Source organism: Lepidochelys kempii, chromosome 16, assembly GCF_965140285.1.
Source record: "Lepidochelys kempii isolate rLepKem1 chromosome 16, rLepKem1.hap1, whole genome shotgun sequence".
In the NCBI taxonomy this organism is placed as follows: Eukaryota; Metazoa; Chordata; order Testudines; family Cheloniidae; genus Lepidochelys; species Lepidochelys kempii.
Window position 1 is genome coordinate 5,629,540 of NC_136395.1, and position 20,814 is coordinate 5,650,353.

Below are 20,814 nucleotides of genomic sequence, written 5' to 3' on the forward strand. Positions count from 1 at the left end.
GCATAATGACTTAGCCACTCCCAGTCTCTATTTAAGCCTAAATTAATAGTATCCAATTTGCAAATGAATTCCAATTCAGCAGTTTCTCGCTGGAGTCTGGATTTGAAGTTTTTTTGTTGTAAGATAGCGACCTTCATGTCTGTGATTGCGTGACTAGAGAGATTGAAGTGTTCTCCGACTGGTTTATGAATGTTATAATTCTTGACATCTGATTTGTGTCCATTTATTCTTTTACGTAGAGATTGTCCAGTTTGAGCAATGTACATGGCAGAGGGGCATTGCTGGCACATGATGGCATGTATCACACTGGTGGATGTGCAGGTGAACGAGCCTCTGATAGTGTGGCTGATGTTATTAGGCCCCTTGATGGTGTCCCCTGAATAGATATGTGGACACAGTTGGCAACGGGCTTTGTTGCAAGGATAAGTTCCTGGGTTAGTGGTTCTGTTGTGTGGTATGTGGTTGTTGGTGAGTATTTGCTTCAGGTTGGGGGGCTGTCTGTAGGCAAGGACTGGCCTGTCTCCCAAGATTTGTGAGTGTTGGGTCATCCTTCAGGATAGGTTGTAGATCCTTAATAATGCGTTGGAGGGGTTTTAGTTGGGGGCTGAAGGTGACGGCTAGTGGCGTTCTGTTATTTTCTTTGTTACGCCTGTCCTGTAGTAGGTGACTTCTGGGAACTCTTCTGGCTCTATCAATCTGTTTCTTTACTTCCACAGGTGGGTATTGTAGTTGTAAGAATGCTTGATAGAGATCTTGTAGGTGTTTGTTTCTGTCTGAGAGGTTGGAGCAAATGCGGTTGTATCGCAGAGCTTGGCTGTAGACGATGGATCGTGTGGTGTGGTCAGGGTGAAAGCTGGAGGCATCTACAACCGATCCTGAAGGATGACCCAACACTCACAAATCTTGGGAGACAGGCCAGTCCTTGCCTACAGACAGCCCCCCAACCTGAAGCAAATACTCACCAACAACCACATACCACACAACAGAACCACTAACCCAGGAACTTATCCTTGCAACAAAGCCCGTTGCCAACTGTGTCCACATATCTATTCAGGGGACACCATCAAAGGGCCTAATAACATCAGCCACACTATCAGAGGCTCGTTCACCTGCACATCCACCAGTGTGATATATGCCATCATGTGCCAGCAATGCCCCTCTGCTATGTACATTGGCCAAACTGGACAATCTCTACGTAAAAGAATAAATGGACACAAATCAGATGTCAAGAATTATAACATTCATAAACCAGTCGAAGAACACTTCAATCTCTCTGGTCACGCAATCACAGACATGAAGGTCGCTATCTTAAAACAAAAAAACTTCAAATCCAGACTCCAGCGAGAAACTGCTGAATTGGAATTCATTTGCAAATTGGATACTATTAATTTAGGCTTAAATAGAGACTGGGAGTGGCTATTTCCCCTTGTTTTTCTCCCCTCCCCCCCCCCCCCCCCCCCCCCCCACGTTCTGGTTAAACTTGGATTTATGCTGGAAATGGCCCACCTTGATTATCATGCACATGTAGGGAGAGTGGTCACTTTGGATGAGCTATTACCAGCAGGAGAGTGAGTTTGTGTGTGTATGGGGGTGGGAGGGGGGTGAGAAAACCTGGATTTGTGCTGGAAATGGCCCAACTTGATGATCACTTTAGATAAGCTATTACCAGCAGGAGAGTAGGGTGGGAGGAGGTATTGTTTCATGGTGTCTGTGTATATAATGTCTTCTGCAGTTTCCACGGTATGCATCCGATGAAGTGAGCTGTAGCTCACGAAAGCTCATGCTCAAATAAATTGGTTAGTCTCTAAGGTGCCACAAGTACTCCTTTTCTTTTTGAGAGTAGTCCTAGTGTGTCGGGGACATTGATTGGCCCAAGCTACCACTTGTGCCTTCAGCTTACAAGGGAGAGTTGCTGTCTTTTGGGTGAAAAGATGTCATGAACCCCTATGGGCAGTAATACATGAAATCCTAATGGGAGAGGGTTTCCCATTGCTGGAACTCTCTTCTGTAGGCCTCACCACCCGATGCAGTGTTGTTTGGTATGCTCTTTAATTTCGTTAGAGTTCTTGGCAGACTTCTGCACTCCAGCACTTCAAAATAAATAGACAGGCGCTAAAGCTATCTTACTTATCAGTATAATAGATCATCAGCCTGTCTAGACACTGGGATATAGATCATGCAACTTTAGCCACTCTGTATCAGTACAGTGTGTACTGGCTGCAAGACAGGGATACTTGAACACAAATTCCTTAGCAGGAGACAAGGAGGGCCCTCAGTTAAAATGATAAACCTAAAGTGGATCAAAGGAAATATTTCTATATGTAGCATATAACCTGTGGAACTCACTACCACACCGAATTGTAAAGGCAAATAGCTTAGCAAACTTGCTGATTCTGTGTATAAGAATTGCACTTCCTATTCCTGAGGGCGTTCTGCACCAAAAAATTAAAAATTCTGAGCACAATATTTTAAAATTTTGCAGATTTTATTTGTCAGTAAATAAATGTGGAGGCTTCAGCCTAGCAGTGAGGAGCACAGGCCATTGGTTGCACTGAGGTGGAAGATCATCCTACAGCCCCCCCACCCCTGAACAGGGACTCCGCAGTGAAGCTGCACCTGACTATGAGACTGTGTAAGGGCCAAGCCTGCCCCAGAAACACCCTGGGGTCCTGCCCCTCTGCATCAGGGCATGCAGGCTCAGCCTAGCAGGATCCAAGTGTAGAGGGGCTTAGTGTGGGGAAGAGGGTTCTGTGTGGGGCAGTCTGGGTGTGGGCAGCTCCATGGGGGATCTGAATGTACAGGGGCTCATTGGGGGGTTCCAGGTGCAGGGGCAATGGGACTGTGCAGGGCAGTCCAGGTGAAGGGGGTTGGGGCTCAGCATGGGGGTCTGGATGTGAGGGAGGTCGGGTGGGGGTGCAGGTGCAGCTGGTTGGGGCTCAGTGGGGTCGGTGTCTGGGGGGCTTATCGGGGTGGTGCAGGGGCAGTGGGGGTTCATTGGGTGGGGGTTCGATGTGCCTCCTTAATGGGGGAGCCCCAACTGCACTGCAGCTGCTGCAGAGGGGATGCCGCATGCTGGACTCCCGCCCCACCATCCCATCCCCCCACCCCACAACCTCCCCTTTCCCCACCTTCTCCCATATCTCAACCCCCTTCCTTTCCCATTGCCTTTTTCCTCCAGCCTTACCACGCCCACCCCCACCCCCCTCGACCTGCCCCACCAGGGCGCTCACTATTGGACAGGGTGGATCCCAGCACACAGAAGGCAAGCACAACTGGCATGGGGACTCGAGGCAGCATCCAGGCACCTCTGCGCCCACAGAATTTGAGGGGGGGGCAGTGGCACATGACTCCGTGTGCCCCCCGCCCACACCTTGCCTCTGTTTTGGGGGCAACACCCCTCCAAACTACATCCCTGGGCATTCCCAGCCCCACCCCTACCCTGGCACAACTTCCCTGTCACTTTCTGCAGGGAAGCAAAGAAATCTGCAGTGGGGACATGTTTCCTTCCTGTGCACAGTGGCACGGAATTCCCCCAGGAGTAACTTACACTATCTTTGATGACAACAAGAGCAAAAAGGGCATAATCCCAATCACCAGCTGGGGTGAGGAGAATATTCTCCCTATCCTCACACAACAGTGCAGAGTGTAGCCTTCTAGACTATTTTATATGGGTCCCTGCTCAAGGTACAGGACTGAGGTAGTTGAGCTGTTCTCTGTGAAATAACAATATTAACTCAGAATGTGTCTGTGTTGTCTGTAGGTGGGCCTCAGAGGAAACTCACATGTGAGATTTGTACTTTGAATTTTTCTGTTTGCTTTGCAACTTTTCTGACTATGTATGCTAGTTTCCATTGTGTGCATGTAAGCTGTAAATGTAATATTGCTGAGAGTTCAACTAACCCATCAAGTGTGCTCACACTAATTATTTGTTTCGCCTTTTATTTGGTAAAGGACATTTAACTACATATTGAGGGAGCTTCCTAAAGTGCCCACCCATGTTCCAGTGTGTGTGCTTGGGAATTACCGTGATATGGGAGAGCACAGGGTCATTCTGCCAGATGACATGCGGGAGTTCATTGATAATCTGAACAGGTAAACAGGGCTGGCACCATACTGGCTTTCTGGGAGAGCAGCACGCCTCCCCTTCTTTTCCATGCAATCCAGCCCCAGTTAACAGCATTGCTGTTATCTTCCAGACATGTGTGAGCCATTGAATTGCTCCCTTCCCTGATCATCCAAACCCCTTCTCATCCTGTTGGGTTTGATATCCCTGTATATTGTCCCTTTATACTGGGCTTTCTTCTCACTCTGTGGTGTTCCTACCGAACCTAAAAGGCCTGCACTGGGGGGGGGTGATTCTCAGTTCACAGAGTCAGTGAATAGCAGTGAGAGTCCCTGTGGTGCAGGCCTTTCAGAACTGCTCTATCCAAATGGAATTGTACTTCAGTCCTTCCTTTTGGGCTGTTTTGTTTTTTTTTTTTTTTCTTGCTGAAAGATTTTGCATATTACTTCCCCCTACACAACTGTTCTATGAGCATCCATGCTCTGAAACCAGCATAGTGCCACTAGCTTTTTCTCCCTCTCTCCCACACCCTAGAGATCGAGCATCCCCATTGCAAGACTACAGATCCTGATCACTTCCAGGCTGTGTTCTCCCAACTGCCTGCCAAGCCTCTACTCTGGCATTTCTTGGAATCTGGCCACGAGGCTCTCTTTCGTTATAGGTTTCAGAGTAGCAGCCGTGTTAGTCTGTATCCGTAAAAAGAAAAGCAGTACCTAAGGTGCCACAAGTACTCCTTTTTTTTCATTATAGATACTGCCCTTGTTCGGCAGCAATCAATCAATCCACCTCATCCTGCCTTTCTCCTTCTGAGGGTTTTTACAAAAGCTTTTTTGTGTAACAGGTTTTCTTGTAAAGTCTCTCACTCACTTATGCCTACATCAGACATGTAGAAATGGAATCCATCACAAAGAGTGGCTTTGTACTAGTTCTTTTATAGCCACATCTATTCATATTATACACACCGTTATCCAAGGTAAACTAATGTAACTTTCATGCCCAGTGCCGAGGTTTTTAATAGCTTCATTTAGGTCTGTTTATGGTATTAGAAATAAAAATGCACTGTAAGAAATGCACTTGTACAGCTGTGAAATACTTGGTTCAGTAAGCCATTGGCCCAGCGTCCCAGCAGAGCAGTTCGGACTGTCGGTTGCATGACACAATAACACAACAGCTGCACTTAAGCCTTTCCTCACCAGCCTTCTAAAGGGGTAAAGAGTTAATTTGGCTCCTTATGAGCTGTAAACAAAATAATGAGCCCCCTAGCAGGGTGAACTGTCAGCCCAAGTCTTGGGGTTGAAGATTTTCCTGAGAGATGAGGATTGCTCACGGTATAGGAGTCAGCACGTGCCTCTGCTTTGTATGTAGTCAGTTGGTCTCTGTGTAATTTTCTTTCCTCTGCTCATCTGATTTGGAACAGACCTCCTGGCTCATCTTATTTTCGCTATGCTGAATCTTCCATGAAGAACAGTTTTGGCCTCAAGTACCTGCACAAATTCTTCAACATCCCATTCTTGCAGCTGCAGGTAAGAGTCCGGGATTTACATGGTGCAGAGTGGGTGGGGAGAACTACCCTTTCCACAGGAACTCATGTGGGGATCCTTTTCCTCTGATGACCTGCTTTTCAGTTGTTAAAGGAGCCTGGACAGATTATTGCTTTCAGGAGAGTGTTGTTAACAAAAGTGACTGAGCATTTTGTTTCCCATAACTGCAATGTGTCACTGCTGGTGAAGTGCGTGCTCTTCATTACCTACCTAAGCATACCCTTATCAATGTATAAAGGTTCCAAGGGTCTGTACCGTGCAATGTACAGGATGTGCAGGAATAAATCTGTACATTGCAGTGTTAATAGGCCAACAAGTCAAAATGGTATCTAAACTGTTACACACGTGTATTTTTGTTAATATACAAACTTTTCTTAAATGTGGCCAATTAATTAAAACTCCATTAAGAAAATATCCATCAGTGAACTGAATGGCTTATGGGATGTGTGAAAAGTTGTGTGTCCTGATTTTCAATTGAAATTAAGCCCCCTTTGGTGGCAGCCACAGATCTTGACTCTGACATGGTTGTTCAGCGGTCTGTCTGGTTCCTTTGGACAGGTACCTGCATCTTGGAAATCTCTCCCCCTTGTTGGCAGCCTCATCAGAGAGGCAAGGACTGAATGGGCCATGGTGGCTGAAATACCTTGTACCCCACAGGGGCTGTGGTCCTGCTGGCATAGTGCGGGGACACGTGTGGTCTGGTGGCACTGCCATGGCTGTACCCTCTCCATGGTCAGAGGACTTCAGATCACACTCTAGTGTCTTTCATCAGCACTAAATTAACTTTAAAGAATACATTTTGTGTACGTGTGTGTGTGTATCTAGAAGAACAAACATAGCTCAAATGCTAGTCCAGACTGGTTAAAGCTCAGTTAATGTCTGTCATCCATTCAGTACTCCGTAAAGCAAACACAGCAAAGAAAGAGAGACCTTGGTATAAAAACACAGTGAAATCCAGCTAGATAGTAAATTCTCCAAGGAGAAACTGTATAAATCTGACACTTGCACTCATCTCTGCACTCAGTAGAGAATGTCGAAATCCCTACAGCTACAGTCTGGTGGTACAGATATTTGGGGTTTGCAGCCTCGGTTTCTACAATAAAGTGCCATCCTGCCAAAAACCACGCAGAATAATCTGTTCCCATATTACTGCTGGAATGCACTCTTACAGGTCTCCCCTTGTTCCATATCTACCCAGGGAGAGCCAGCTCAGGCTTTCTGCCAGACTCACTGGGCTTCTGATCACAGTTCATAATGATTCTCTCTCCTGTCAATATGTGGAATGATTGTCTTAAATGGAGGCATTACCAGAAAGTGCTCAAGTTTTTCATAGCTTTGTCTGTGCTTTAGCACCTTTAGTGAGAGGGGAATCTTAAGGGACCTTTCATTTATATATGCTGAGAAAAAACAAACTTGATGTACATGATTTATGTAACTGAGAATTGAAGCAAATAAGGCTGCTTAATAATCTTTAAACAATGCAGTATAATAAAATAAGAGGTAATTAATGTCTGTTTACATGGAAACGCAAAGAATGTGATTTAGTTAGAGTCCCTGTGGTGCTAAGATTGAGTGGCCATTGCTCAGATGGGTGATGTGCTTGAGATGACCTACTTGCATTCCAAGTCTCTTCTGTTCACTAGAGATGCCATCCAGTACAGTTCATGGACTGTGGTGCTGGGTGCAGCTGGCTGCAGCAATACCTGAAATGCAAATCCAGAGTTAATGTGTGAAGAGGTTACTGTTTAACCAGTTACTCTAGACTCTTTGCTTGAGCTGTTAGGTTCACATTGAGGGTGGGAGAGGATTCAACCAGGAGCCTGCTCTGTCACTAATTCAGAAGCATTTGGGTAAACTGCGTCACTGGCAGCAGGTTCTAGAAGACATGAATGTGCAACACAAAAAACCTGCAGAAATGCCTCAAGGACCATTAGCTTATCTAGTACAGGCTTCTGCTAATATTCCTACACCCATGAAGCAAGCATGATTAAGAAAGATGTTTGAATTTATATCTTTGAGTAGTATTTTAACTTAAAGTGAAATGAAATATTGAACTTTCTACCTTGTATAATATGTGATGTAATTTGTAGTATAAAAATAAATTATGTTTTACTGCGACAGTGGGACACAACTAAGCACAAGGGCCAGAGGCAGGACTTTGATTGGCATACACACTGACATCATTGTTAGATAAAAATGCATGCAGATATGTTTGCCTCCTGCACTAAAAGCCTGCAGCTGATGAGCTTTGACCTCTCCCTATCATTAAAAGGCTAAAATGGACCGACTCCAGTTGATGCCACTTACAAAGGTACTTGGAATTTCACTTCCCTCGGCCCAGAATTTGTTTCTCCGTGCTTGTCAGAATCTGTCAGGCCATTGACATGCTTTCCAGCCACCTCTCACAAACATATGCAGGGTTTTGAATGCAGCGCTTCCTGTCCCAAAGCTCAGAAACCACAGAATGAGTGTTTCCTGTGTCACCTGTATTTGTAACCAGGTCTCTTGGGAAACAAACCACTAACTTATGTGGCTCAGTCACTCCAGGCCTCTGCCTTCTCCTGCTGTACTAATGAGAATCTTGCTATTGGATTCAGTGGGAGTAGGAGTGGACCCTTTGGGGCTCACTACAGAGAGGAAGTGCAACATGTTGGAGAACAGTGTGTGATGAATGCACTAGACCTAGCCCACAGTGATGCTGTTCTTGCTTTCATAGTGACTCAGTCTCCAGAAAAAACAAAAAACTAACTGCCCTTTCTCTACCTTACAAAGTAAGGGTAAAGGAGAGGAAATCTCTCTGGGGCAAAAGGCAAATACAGTTTAGTCAGCCATTCTGCCTGATAGTGACTGGTCTCTTCATGTACCGAAACATAACATCTTACAGCTCTTAGTGGGTTAGTTAATTGTATCTGAGATCCCAGGTTGCTCTCTCACAGGGCCAGTGTTCTCCTTCCTGTCTGGTGTGTGGTGGTGTGGCTTAGTTTTAAATTACGCTTCCCTGTCTTCATCTTACTCATGAATCTTGCTTTATATTCAGAGTATGAGTTTCATCCTCCGCTCTCTTGTTGCAAGTCCCCTCCAGCAGCCCAGTCTCCTCACTTATTTATCAGCTGCCTGCCATGAGCTGGACTGATTAACTCCAGAAAGCAGTTCAGTCCACCAGGTATTCCTGACAGGCCTTTCCTGGGCACCGTTGGTGTGTGACTGTCAGAGGTTCAGCCATCCCTTCAGAACAGTCCATGTAAAGAGACTATTCTGTGCATAGACAGTTCATCTAATTGCCTTTTCCACTGGAGCACTGAAGGTGGCATTCAGTCAAAGCATTATCTAGAGCTCAGTTAACTCAGTTCTAATGAGTAATTTAGTGTTAAAATAAGTTTGAGGTTTAGATTGAAAAATTCTAGGGTGGACTAGTTGCTTGGCTTGTTCTGTAGAACACTGAGTTTGATTGATTTTTTTTTTTTTTTTTTTTTTAAGTCTACACATGACTGACTGTTAGCTCCAAAAGTCAACAACATGGTTTAGTATGTGTCTGTGTGCAACAACAGCATGTGTGTTGGCTGACCAAATATCACTCTGTTCAAAAAATGTTTGCCTTCTCACTAGGATTTTGGTCTGTGGACTACACGCTAGTTTTTCTCACTTGCATTTGAGGCTATTAGAGATTTCCCTGCACTGAATGATGCAACATTCCTCACCCCAGTTCTAATACATGAAGTAAAAATATAGCCCATGGATTACTAAAAATAAACCAAGTTCGTTCTCATAGCAGACAACTTGAAGGAACATTGAGGGTTAGGGAATTATTAAAAAAAGACTTCACAGTTCAGGGTCAAACTTGGGACATCTTTCTCCCTCCCCCTTTTCTCATGCTTCAAGTTGACTGTAAGCTCGTTGGGGTAGGAATTGTATATCTACAGTCCCTGGCACAAGTGGGCCCTCATGGAAAGGGGTACTGCCATGGTAAAAGTAATAATCGGGACATGTTTGTGCTCAGGCACAGATGGCCACTTCCTGCACCTCTTGGTCCCTAGCCTGTGGGAGACGTGGATGGTGCCACTCCAGACATGGAATGTCCTGGCTCTTAATGTTGTCATAAATCTGTGTAGCTTGTTGCGTGAGACTCCCCAAGAGGCCTACATCAAAAAGCTATGGATGGAGCCCACGTTTGTTCAGTCACTATCAAAACCTAGCCCAGTGTGGTGTGCTTTTAGTTGACTTTTTTTTGTGAGGAAAGGCGAGCAGGCTGGTGGTAGTGAATTTTCCCATATGGTATGGAGTCAGAAGCTGAAGGTTTTAGCATCTGGGTATGGGACAGTTGAGACTTTAACACCTGCAGAGGCAGTCTGGGATTATTCATCAAGCACATTAGCAAGATGTTTCTTCTTAGAAGTCAGCAGTGAAATAGTTAATGTGACATTTTAAAGTGTTGTCTTTCTGTTTCAGAGCTAAGAAACCTCTGAGTTAAGTGGGACTGTTCACACCTCCGAGCCATTGTCTCAGGCCATATCTACACTACCACTTTTGGTAAGAAAAGGAGGACTTGTGGCACCTTAGAGACTAACCAATTTATTTGAGCATAAGCTTTCGTGAGCTACAGCTCACGAAAGCTTATGCTCAAATAAATTGGTTAGTCTCTAAGGTGCCACAAGTCCTCCTTTTCTTTTTGCGAATACAGACTAACACGGCTGTTACTCTGAAACTTTTGTTGGTATAACTATGTCGCTCGGGTGTGAAAAAACACCCCCCCCCCCCCGAGCGACATAAGTTTCTCCGGCATAAGTGGTAGAGTGCATAGGCTGTGTCTGTGAGAGCTTCTCCCGCTGACATAGCTACTGCTGCTCCTGGAGGTGGTTTTATTATGTCAACAGGAGAACTCTCTCCTGTTGGCACAGAGAGGCTGCACGAGCAGTCTCACAGCAGTGCAGCTGCATCCATTCAGCTGTGCTGCTGTAAGCTTGCTAGTTTAGACACAGCCTCAGGCTGTCCATGTTCAGGAAGACAACACTGCCTTGGTTTAGCATATTGCCAACCCCAAGTGTTGGAAACATGTGAACCAAGCTCCGGAATTCATGAGTGGCTTAAAAATCATAAGAATTTTAAATACAAATAAAATTTAAATTTTAAATAATGTTGGGGTTTTTTTTCTTTGCCCTCTGGTTCTTGAGGTCATAGTTTCAATCTCGTCTCTGCAGTCCTGAGGACTAGACACTTTCATTTAATAATAATAATTAATAAAGCTGAAATTCTCAAATAATTTGATTCCAGCAATGGGGGCGGGAGGACGATTGTAAATACAACATCAAATATTGTGACTCTCCTGATTAGAATTTCAAGGGTTGGCCACACTGGTTTACATTCAATTCATGTTTACAGGGTTATTGTCACAACCATGTTGACTAGAAACATAGCTTTCTAAAATCCGAGCTTTGATTCCAAATCATAGTTCTGTGGCAAATTGCTTGGCTGCAGAATACGTAGGGCCCTGATTATAAAGAAGAAAGTTCAGGTGTTGGGATGGCTTAGAAATGAGCCTTCTCTTAAGCAGCCGTTATGTCTGCTGTAAAGGCAAATGAATTCCTTGGTGTCAGTATCTTCAGTGCGTCTGTACACTAATAGGAGCATCGTTCTTTTATATTCATCCAGCTGGATGACTGAATTAAGTCCCATTAGAAAGCAAATGCGCGACCCGCTCACTGCACCAGCTGAACCCTGCCTCTTGGTGATAATGGAGAGTTCTTGTATCCAGAGAATCTACAAACAGTGTTGGTGCAAAGTAGTGATGTCGCTGATGTGCATCATTTTGTATATTCTTCTCATAAAGGGACATAAGCAATCGTTTAGTTGAAATTTTTATTATTGCTCTGTAGCATATTACACTTTCCTGCACACAGCATGTTTGTGACACACACTCATCCTTACAACAGAGGATGCTGACTTTCAGAATGAATACCTTGTTTCGGCCCCTCTGCTTTCCATTGTATTCCTTTATTTAAGTTGAACACCTTGTTGGGGGCCGTAGCTGCTGTTTAATTCATTATGATGGGTGGAATGGTGACATTAGTGCGGATACAAGACCTCGCAGTACTGGCAAGCTCCCAGATATCTAGTACAGTGACTGTTCCTGCTCAGACTTCTGTTTTATTTTCCTTTCTTCAGAGGGAGACGTTGCTACGGCAGCTGGAGACGAATCAGCTCGATATTGACGCTACGTTGGAAGAGCTCTCAGTGCAGCAGGAGACAGAGGACCAAAACTACGAAATGTATGTCATTGAGCCCTCCTTTCTAATCTTTTTGCTGAAATCTACGTAGCTCTTGTCTGTTGGGCAGCACTGCACTTTACATCAACCAGGGGAGGTCCAATGGATATCATTTAGTATTTGTTTGGATACTTCATTTCTTATGTAAAATAGGAGATTCTCCAATGCAAAGCTTGTTCTTTGGATTCCCTTCAGACATGTGACCTATGGGAGGGGGAGAAATTGAAGGGAGCTGGATCAGATGAAATGGCAGAGCGCGAATGAGGCACGTGGTGCAAGGGTGATGGAGGAGTCCCTGGTGGAAGGGAGTGCTCACAGTGCACTCTCGTGCTTCAGCAAGGAAACCGTTCCCATTCTTTTGGCTGTCGTCTTCTGGCTAATCGCGTTAGCGCTCATTTTGTCTCTGAGACATTAAGGTATTTTCTGTTGATCTCTTCAATAGTTCTAGAAGCTTATTAAAATGTGGTCATATTTCAGAGTATGTTTCCTGTGTGTTCAGTATCATATCCACTTAGTTTCCTGCTTTGAGTGAGTTTCTACTCCGGTTAGCCTTGTAGAACCAGTACCGCTCTGGAGGAGTAAATCGGATTCTGTTCAAATCTGGGTGTATCAACAGTTGTGTTCAATAACTTCCAACTGCAGGGTATTTATTGTAGTAATGTACAAGCCAGACAGAACACAGGTTGGCTTTCAGGTTCCCGGATGACTAGAAAAAGGCTAATGTAGTGCCCATCTTTAAAAAAGGGAAGAAGGAGGATCCTGGGAACTACCTTTTTCTGCCCTGCCTGCCCTTCCTAAACAGTTTATATCCATCCATGACAGTACTCCAGTTATGCAAGTTATGGCTCAATGGGTAGTGATCAATGGCTCAATGTCTAGTTGGCAGCTGGTACCAAGTGGAGTACCCTAGGGGTTGTTCTTGGGGTCGGTTTTGTTCAACATCTTTATTAATGATCTGGATGATGGGATGGATTGCACCCTCAGCAAGTTTACAGATGACACTAAGCTGTGGGGAGAGGTAGATACACTGGAGGGTGGGGATAGGGTCCAGAGGGACCTAGACAAATTGGAGGATTGGGCCAAAAGAAATCTGAGGAGGTTCAACAAGGACAAGTGCAGAGTTCTGCACTTAGGATGGAAGAATCCCATGCACCGCTACAGACTGGGGACCGACTGGCTAAGCAGCAGTTCTGCAGAAAAGGACCTGGGGATTACAATGGATGAGAAGCTGGATATGAGTCAGCAATGTGCCCTTCTTGCCAAGATGGCTAATGGCATATTGGGCTGTATTAGTAGGAGCATTGCCAGCAGCTCGAGGGAAGTGATTATTTCCCTCTATTTGGCACTAGTGAGGCCACATCTGAAGTATTGCGTCCAGTTTTGGGGCCCCCACTACAGAAGGGATGTGGACAAATTAGAGTCCAGTGGAGGGCAATGAAAATGATTAGGGGCTGGGGAACATGACTTATGAGGAGAGGCTGAGGGAGCTGAGCTTGTTTAGTCTGCAGAAGAGAAGAGTGAAGGGGGAATTTGATAGCAGCTTTCAACTACCTGAAGGGGGTTCCAAAGAGGATGGAGCTCTGCTGTTCTCAGTGGTGACTGATGACAGAACAAGGAGCAGTGATCTCAAGTTGCAGTGGGAGAGGTCTAGGTTGGATATTAGGAAACACTATTTCACTGGGAAGGTGGTGAAGCACTGGAATGGGTTCCCTAGGGAAGTGGTGGAATCTCCTTCCTTGGAGGTTTTTAAAGCCCGGCTTGATAAAGCCCTGGCTGGGATGATTTAGTTGGGGTTGGTCCTGCTTTGAGCAGGGGGTTTGACTAGATGTGTGCAGCAAGCTGGATTTAGCCCAGCACCCTTTGCTTTGGGAAAGTGTTCTTTCTTTTAAATCAGGGTTTTGAAAATGTCCCTAATTGCTGCTTGTTAGAGATGCTGAGCTACCGATCCCAAAGTGCAAACATTATGGCAGCCCATGCCTGAGTGCTTCTTCCCCACTAACAAAAGTGTAGCAATATTTTAGGATTTGTCTGGCCTTTCGCTGTGCTCTAGCTGTGACACTGAGATCCCTGGCGCTAAATCTCTTGTTGCATCAGTGGTCAATGTGGTGGTACAGGAAGAGCCACAGCACCTTCAATCCTAGGGACACAAACTTCTCTGGAACTTCTGCATGGAACCCCTCAGGCTGGTCTCTGGTAACATGCACTCAGGAGCTGCTTACTCTCTGTACAGCGTCAGGAGCTGGAGTAATTTACCGTGAGTTCTCGGTCAGATAAATATGACCAGTTTTGCACGGCAAGGACTCTCAGCCAGTCAGATTTTTCTCCATTCCAAACCATTTTATAATAAAATTATTTCAAGAATAGCTATTTTTTGCTGTATGTAGTTCCTAACTTCCCCTGCATGCGAACACATGCATTTGTAAGGTGGGAAAACTGAACTGGTCAGTACTGCTCACCGATGTGGCTCTTGCTGTGGGATTATCACGCTTGGCACGTTTCCACTAACCCGTTTAGTTAAAAGTGAACTCTTGATGTATTGTCCTTTCCCTGCCGACTTGTTAAAATAAACAGAGGTAGCACAGTGCAGTTGACCCTTGGCAGATGGTGACGCATTGTGCTGGTAACTTGAATTCGGTAGGTGCCTGAATTTCTACAAGGTCATTTGAGCTTAAAGCTGACAGTGAACTGAAATTGGCATGACTAACACTGTTCATTACGAGATGCTGTCACGTATTGCAATTGATGCCAGGGTTAAGTTACTATTAATGTATCTCTGCTGTTGTATAGCACTGAGTTGACTTCCTTTCACCTTTCTACTTCCACGGTATAGATGCTGTGGGTGCATAGGTGTCATTGTCTCTAAAGAGTCAATCCGCATATCCGCCGCAAGGGGTAGCAATGTTTGGTGAAGCCTTTTAAATAGGCACATCCTAGTTGATTCCCCCCCTGCCCCCCCAGCCCATGTGGTGGGTAAAAGCTATGGGATCAAGAAAACTGAAAGTGTCCCTTTTGAAGTGCACATGGGTCCAAACCGCACTAAGTAATCAAGTTTTGTCTGTTTGTGTTGATGTACTGGATGTGACCAAGGACAAAAAAAATGAGCCAGAGGATGTTGTAAAGGCCAAGACTATAACAGGGTTCAAAAAAGAACTTCAGATAAATTCATGGAGGATAGGTCCATCAGTGTCTATTAGCCAGGATGGGCAGGGATGGTATCCCTAGCCTCTGTTTGCTAGAAGGTGGGAATGGGTGTCAGGGATGGATCACTTGATTTCGTGATCTGTTCAGTCTCTCTGGGGCACCTGGCATTGGCAACTGCCAGAAGACAGGATACTGGAGTAGATGGACCTTTGGCCTGACCCAGTATGGCCATTCTTATGTTAGCACAGAGAAAACCTCGTGTTGATCTTTTGTGTAGATACTGAATAGTATTGGCGAGAGTGCACTCCTTTGTGGTAAGCCATTTCATCAGCTCCACCTCCTGCATAGTTGGATGTAAAAACATCAGTTCTCTAATAGTGATTGTATCAGCTGTATGGGGTGGTGATCTTCTATCATGTTGAATATTTTAGTGAGAAGCCTTCAGTGATTCACTGTGTCATGCAGCTGATAGATCGACAAAACGCTGTACCTGTTATTGTACCCTTTTCAAATCTATCTTTGATGTATTGAATGATGTTCAGCAGCACTTGATGGATTCTGCCTTGGCAAGTCAGGCACCAATCTTGCTCTGGGATTATGTGCTTTTCAAGGAGTGGTGATAGCAGGTTTAAGATAAGATGCTCACACAGTTCGTAGAGGTGACCTTCGGCAACAGGTCTTCCGCTCTTCTTTCTTCGGCGGCACCGTGGGAGTGCGTGATCCAAAAACTTTGGAGACCACTGGTCTAGAGGATAAACTACATAAGCTGAATAAGTCTGTTGTGTGCCACCTTGTGTTTTCTTTGGGTATGTCTACACTACGGAATAAGGTCGAATTTATAGAAGTCGGTTTTTTAGAAATCGGTTTTATATATTCGAGTGTGTGTGTCCCCACAGAAAATGCTCTAAGTGCATTAACTCGGCGGAGCGCTTCCACAGTACCAAGGCTAGAGTCGACTTCCGGAGCGTTGCACTGTGGGTAGCTATCCCACAGTTCCCGCAGTCTCCGCTGCCCATTGGAATTCTGGGTTGAGATCCCAATGCCTGATGGGGCTAAAACATTGTCGCGGGTGGTTCTGGGTACATATCGTCAGGCCCCCGTTCCCTCCCTCCCTCCGTGAAAGTAAGGGCAGACAATCATTTCGCGCCTTTTTTCCTGAGTTACCTGTGCAGACGCCATACCACGGCAAGCATGGAGCCCGCTCAGGTAACCGTCACTCTATGTCTCCTGGGTGCTGGCAGACAGTAGCAGCAACCCCTTGCCTTGTGGCAGCAGACGGTACAGTACGACTGGTAGCCGTCATCGTCATGTCCGAGGTGCTCCTGGCCGCGTCGGCTGGGAGTGCCTGGGCAGACATGGGTGCAGGGACTAAATTTGGAGTGACTTGACCAGGTCATTCTCTTTAGTCCTGCAGTCAGTCCTATTGAACCGTCTTATGGTGAGCGGGCAGGCGATATGGACTGCTAGCAGTCGTACTGTACCATCTTCTGCTGAGCAGCCATGAGATGTGGATGGCATGCAGTCCTTCTGCACCGTCTGCTGCCAGCCAAAGATGTAAAAGATAGATGGAGTGGATCAAAACAAGAAATAGACCAGATTTGTTTTGTACTCATTTGCTTCCCCCCCTCCCCTGTCTAGGGGACTCATTCTTCTAGATCACACTGCAGTCACTCACAGAGAAGGTGCAACGAGGTAAATCTAGCCATGTATCAATCAGAGGCCAGGCTAACCTTCTTGTTCCAATAAGGACAATAACTTAGGTGCAGCATTTCTTATTGGAACCCTCCGTGCAGTCCTGCCTGAAATACTCCTTGATGTACAGGCACCCCCTTTGTTGATTTTAGCTCCCTGAAGCCAACCCTGTAAGCCGTGTCGTCAGTCGCCCCTCCCTCCGTCAGAGCAACGGCAGACAATCGTTCCGCGCCTTTTTTCTGTGCGGACGCCATACCAAGGCAAGCATGGAGGCTGCTCAGCTCACTTTGGCAATTAGGAGCACATTAAACACCACACGCATTATCCAGCAGTATATGCAGCACCAGAACCTGGCAAAGCGATACCAGGCGAGGAGGCGACGTCAGCGCGGTCACGTGAGTGATCAGGACATGGACACAGATTTCTCTGAAAGCATGGGCCCTGCCAATGCATGCATCATGGTGCTAATGGGGCAGGTTCATGCTGTGGAACGCCGATTCTGGGCTCGGGGAAACAAGCACAGACTGGTGGGACCACATAGTGTTGCAGGTCTGGGACGATACCCAGTGGCTGCGAAACTTTCGCATGCGTAAGGGCACTTTCATGGAACTTTGTGACTTGCTTTCCCCTGCCCTGAAGCACATGAATACCAAGGTGAGAGCAGCCCTCACAGTTGAGAAGCGAGTGGCGATAGCCCTGTGGAAGCTTGCAACGCCAGACAGCTACCGGTCAGTTGGGAATCAAATTGGAGTGGGAAATCTACTGTGGGGGCTGCTGTGATGCAAGTAGCCCACGCAATCAAAGATCTGCTGATATCAAGGGTAGTGACCCTGGGAAATGTGCAGGTCATAGTGGATGGCTTTGCTGCAATGGGATTCCCTAACTGTGGTGGGGCCGGAGACGGAACCCATATCCCTATCTTGGCACCGGAGCACCAAGCCGCCGAGTACATAAACCGCAAGGGGTACTTTTCGATAGTGCTGCAAGCTCTGGTGGATCACAAGGGACGTTTCACCAACATCAACGTGGGATGGCCGGGAAAGGTGCATGATGCTCGCATCTTCAGGAACTCTGGTCTGTTTCAAAAGCTGCAGGAAGGGACTTTATTCCCAGACTAGAAAATAACTGTTGGGGATGTTGAAATGCCTATATGTATCCTTGGGGACCCAGCCTACCCCTTAATGCCATGGCTCATGAAGCCGTACACAGGCAGCCTGGACAGTAGTCAGGAGCTGTTCAACTACAGGCTGAGCAAGTGCAGAATGGTGGTAGAATGTGCATTTGGACGTTTAAAGGCGCGCTGGCGCAGTTTACTGACTCACTTAGACCTCAGCGAAACGAATATTCCCACTGTTACTGCTTGCTGTGTGCTCCACAATATCTGTGAGAGTAAGGGGGAGACGTTTATGGCGGGGTGGGAGGTTGAGGCAAATAGCCTAGCTGCTGGTTACGCGCAGCCAGACACCAGGGCGGTTGGTTACACCAGGCCCCCCCACTGCGTTCTTGGGCATCTGGGTGTGGAGGCTATGGAACTTGGGGAGGAGGGCGGTTGGTTAGAGGGGCAGCAGTGGCAGTCTGTGCTCCAGCTGCCTTTGCTGCAGCTCAACCATACACTGGAGCATACTGGTTTGGTCCTGCAGCAGCCTCAGCATTGAATCCTGCCTCCTCTCATCACGCTGCCGCCACATTTGAGCTTCAGTCCTCTCTTCAGCCCGCCACCTCTCCTCCCGGTCATTTTGTGCTTTCCTGCACTCTGACATTATTTGCCTCCACGCATTCCTCTGTGCTCTGTCAGTGTGGGAGGACAGCATGAGCTTGGAGAACATTTCATCGCGAGTGCGTTTTTTTTTCTTTCTAAGCTTCACTAGCCTCTGGGAAGGAGAAGATCCTGTGATCATTGAAACACATGCAGCTGGTGGAGGAAAAAAAAAAAGGGACAGCGGTATTTAAAAAGACACATTTTATAAAACAGTGGCTACACTCTCAGGGTAAACCTTGCTGTTAACATTACATACATAGCACATGTGCTTTCGTTACAAGGTCGCATTTTGCCTCCTCCCACCGCGTGACTACCCCCTCAACCTTCCCCCCTCCCTGTGGCTAACAGCGGGGAACATTTCTGTTTAGCCACAGGCAAACAGCCCAGCAGGAATGGGCTCCTCTGAGTGTCCCCTGAAGAAAAGCACTCTATTTCAACCAGGTGACCATGAATTATATCTCACTCTCCTGAGGATAACACAGAGATAAAGAACGGATGTTGTTTGAATGCCAGCAAACATACACTGCAATGCTTTGTTCTACAATGATTCCCGAGTACGTGTTACTGGCCTGGAGTGGTAAAGTGTCCTACCATGAAGGACGCAATAAGGCTGCCCTCCCCAGAAACCTTTTGCAAAGGCTTTAGGACTACATCTAGGAGAACCGCAAATGCCAGGGCAAAGTAATCCTTTCACGTGCTTGCTTTTAAACCATGTATAGTATTTTAAAAGGTACACTCACCAGAGGTCCCTTCTCCGCCTGCTGGGTCCAGGAGGCAGCCTTGGGTGGGTTCGGGGGGTACTGGCTCCAGGTCTAGGGTGAGAAACAGTTCCTGGCTGTCAGGAAAACCAGTTTCTCCGCTTGCTTGCTGTGAGCTATCTACAACCTTCTCCTCATCATAGAATATCAGGGTTGGAAGGGACCCCAGAAGGTCATCTAGTCCAACCCCCTGCTCGAAGCAGGACCAATTCCCAGTTAAATCATCCCAGCCAGGGCTTTGTCAAGCCTGACCTTAAAAACCTCTAAGGAAGGAGATTTTACCACCTCCCTAGGTAACGTATTCCAGTGTTTCACCACCCTCTTAGGGAAAAAGTTTTTCCTAATATCCAATCTAAACCTCCCCCACTGCAACTTGAGACCATTACTCCTCGTTCTGTCATCTGCTACCATTGAAAACAGTCTAGAGCCATCCTCTTTGGAACCCCCTTTCAGGTAGTTGAAAGCAGCTATCAAATCCCCCCTCATTCTTCTCTTCTGCAGGCTAAACAATCCCAGCTCCCTCAGCCTCTCCTCATAAGTCATGTGTTCTAGACCCCTAATCATTTTTGTTGCCCTTCGCTGCACTCTCTCCAATTTATCCACGTCCTTCTTGAAGTGTGGGGCCCAAAACTGGACACAGTACTCCAGATGAGGCCTCACCAATGTCGAATAGAGGGGAACGATCACGTCCCTCGATCTGCTCGCTATGCCCCTACTTATACATCCCAAAATGCCATTGGCCTTCTTGGCAACAAGGGCACACTGCTGACTCATATCCAGCTTCTCGTCCACTGTCACCCCTAGGTCCTTTTCTGCAGAACTGCTGCCTAGCCATTCGGTCCCTAGTCTGTAGCTGTGCATTGGGTTCTTCCATCCTAAGTGCAGGACCCTGCACTTATCCTTATTGAACCTCATCAGATTTCTTTTGGCCCAATCCTCCAATTTGTCTAGGTCCTTCTGTATCCTATCCCTCCCCTCCAGCGTATCCACCACTCCTCCCAGTTTAGTATCATCCGCAAATTTGCTGAGAGTGCAATCCACACCATCCTCCAGATCATTTATGAAGATATTGAACAAAACCGGCCCCAGGACCGACCCCTGGGGCACTCCACTTGATACCGGCTGCCAACTAGACATGGAGCCATTGATCACTACCCGTTGAGCCCGACAATCTAGCCAGCTTTCTACCCACCTTATAGTGCATTCATCCAGCCCATACTTCCTTAACTTGCTGACAAGAATACTGTGGGAGACCGTGTCAAAAGCTTTGCTAAAACAAACAAAGCTTTGCTAGAAACAATACATCCACTGCTTTCCCTTCATCCACAGAACCAGTAATCTCATCATAAAAGGCGATTAGATTAGTCAGGCATGACCTTCCCTTGGTGAATCCATGCTGGCTGTTCCTGATCATTTTCCTCTCATGCAAGTGCTTCAGGATTGATTCTTTGAGGACCTGCTCCATGATTTTTCCAGGGACTGAAGTGAGGCTGACTGGCCTGTAGTTCCCAGGATCCTCCTCCTTCCCTTTTTTAAAGATTGGCACTACATTAGCCTTTTTCCAGTCATCCGGGACTTCCCCGGTTCGCCATGAGTTTTC

At 46.4% G+C, this 20,814-nt stretch overlaps 1 protein-coding gene across 11 annotated transcripts in view; it reads left to right on the forward strand.

Moving 5' to 3' along the window:
* RABL6 (RAB, member RAS oncogene family like 6) overlaps positions 1 to 20,814 on the forward strand; it is a 121,813-nt gene that overhangs the window by 50,758 nt on the left and 50,241 nt on the right. For all 11 annotated transcript variants that reach the window (XM_073314659.2, XM_073314653.2, XM_073314655.2 and 8 more), the window contains 3 exons: positions 3,952 to 4,092; positions 5,481 to 5,586; positions 11,764 to 11,867. In XM_073314659.2, coding sequence (XP_073170760.1) covers positions 3,952 to 4,092; positions 5,481 to 5,586; positions 11,764 to 11,867 — 351 coding nt within the window. The remainder of the gene's footprint in view (positions 1 to 3,951; positions 4,093 to 5,480; positions 5,587 to 11,763; positions 11,868 to 20,814) is intronic.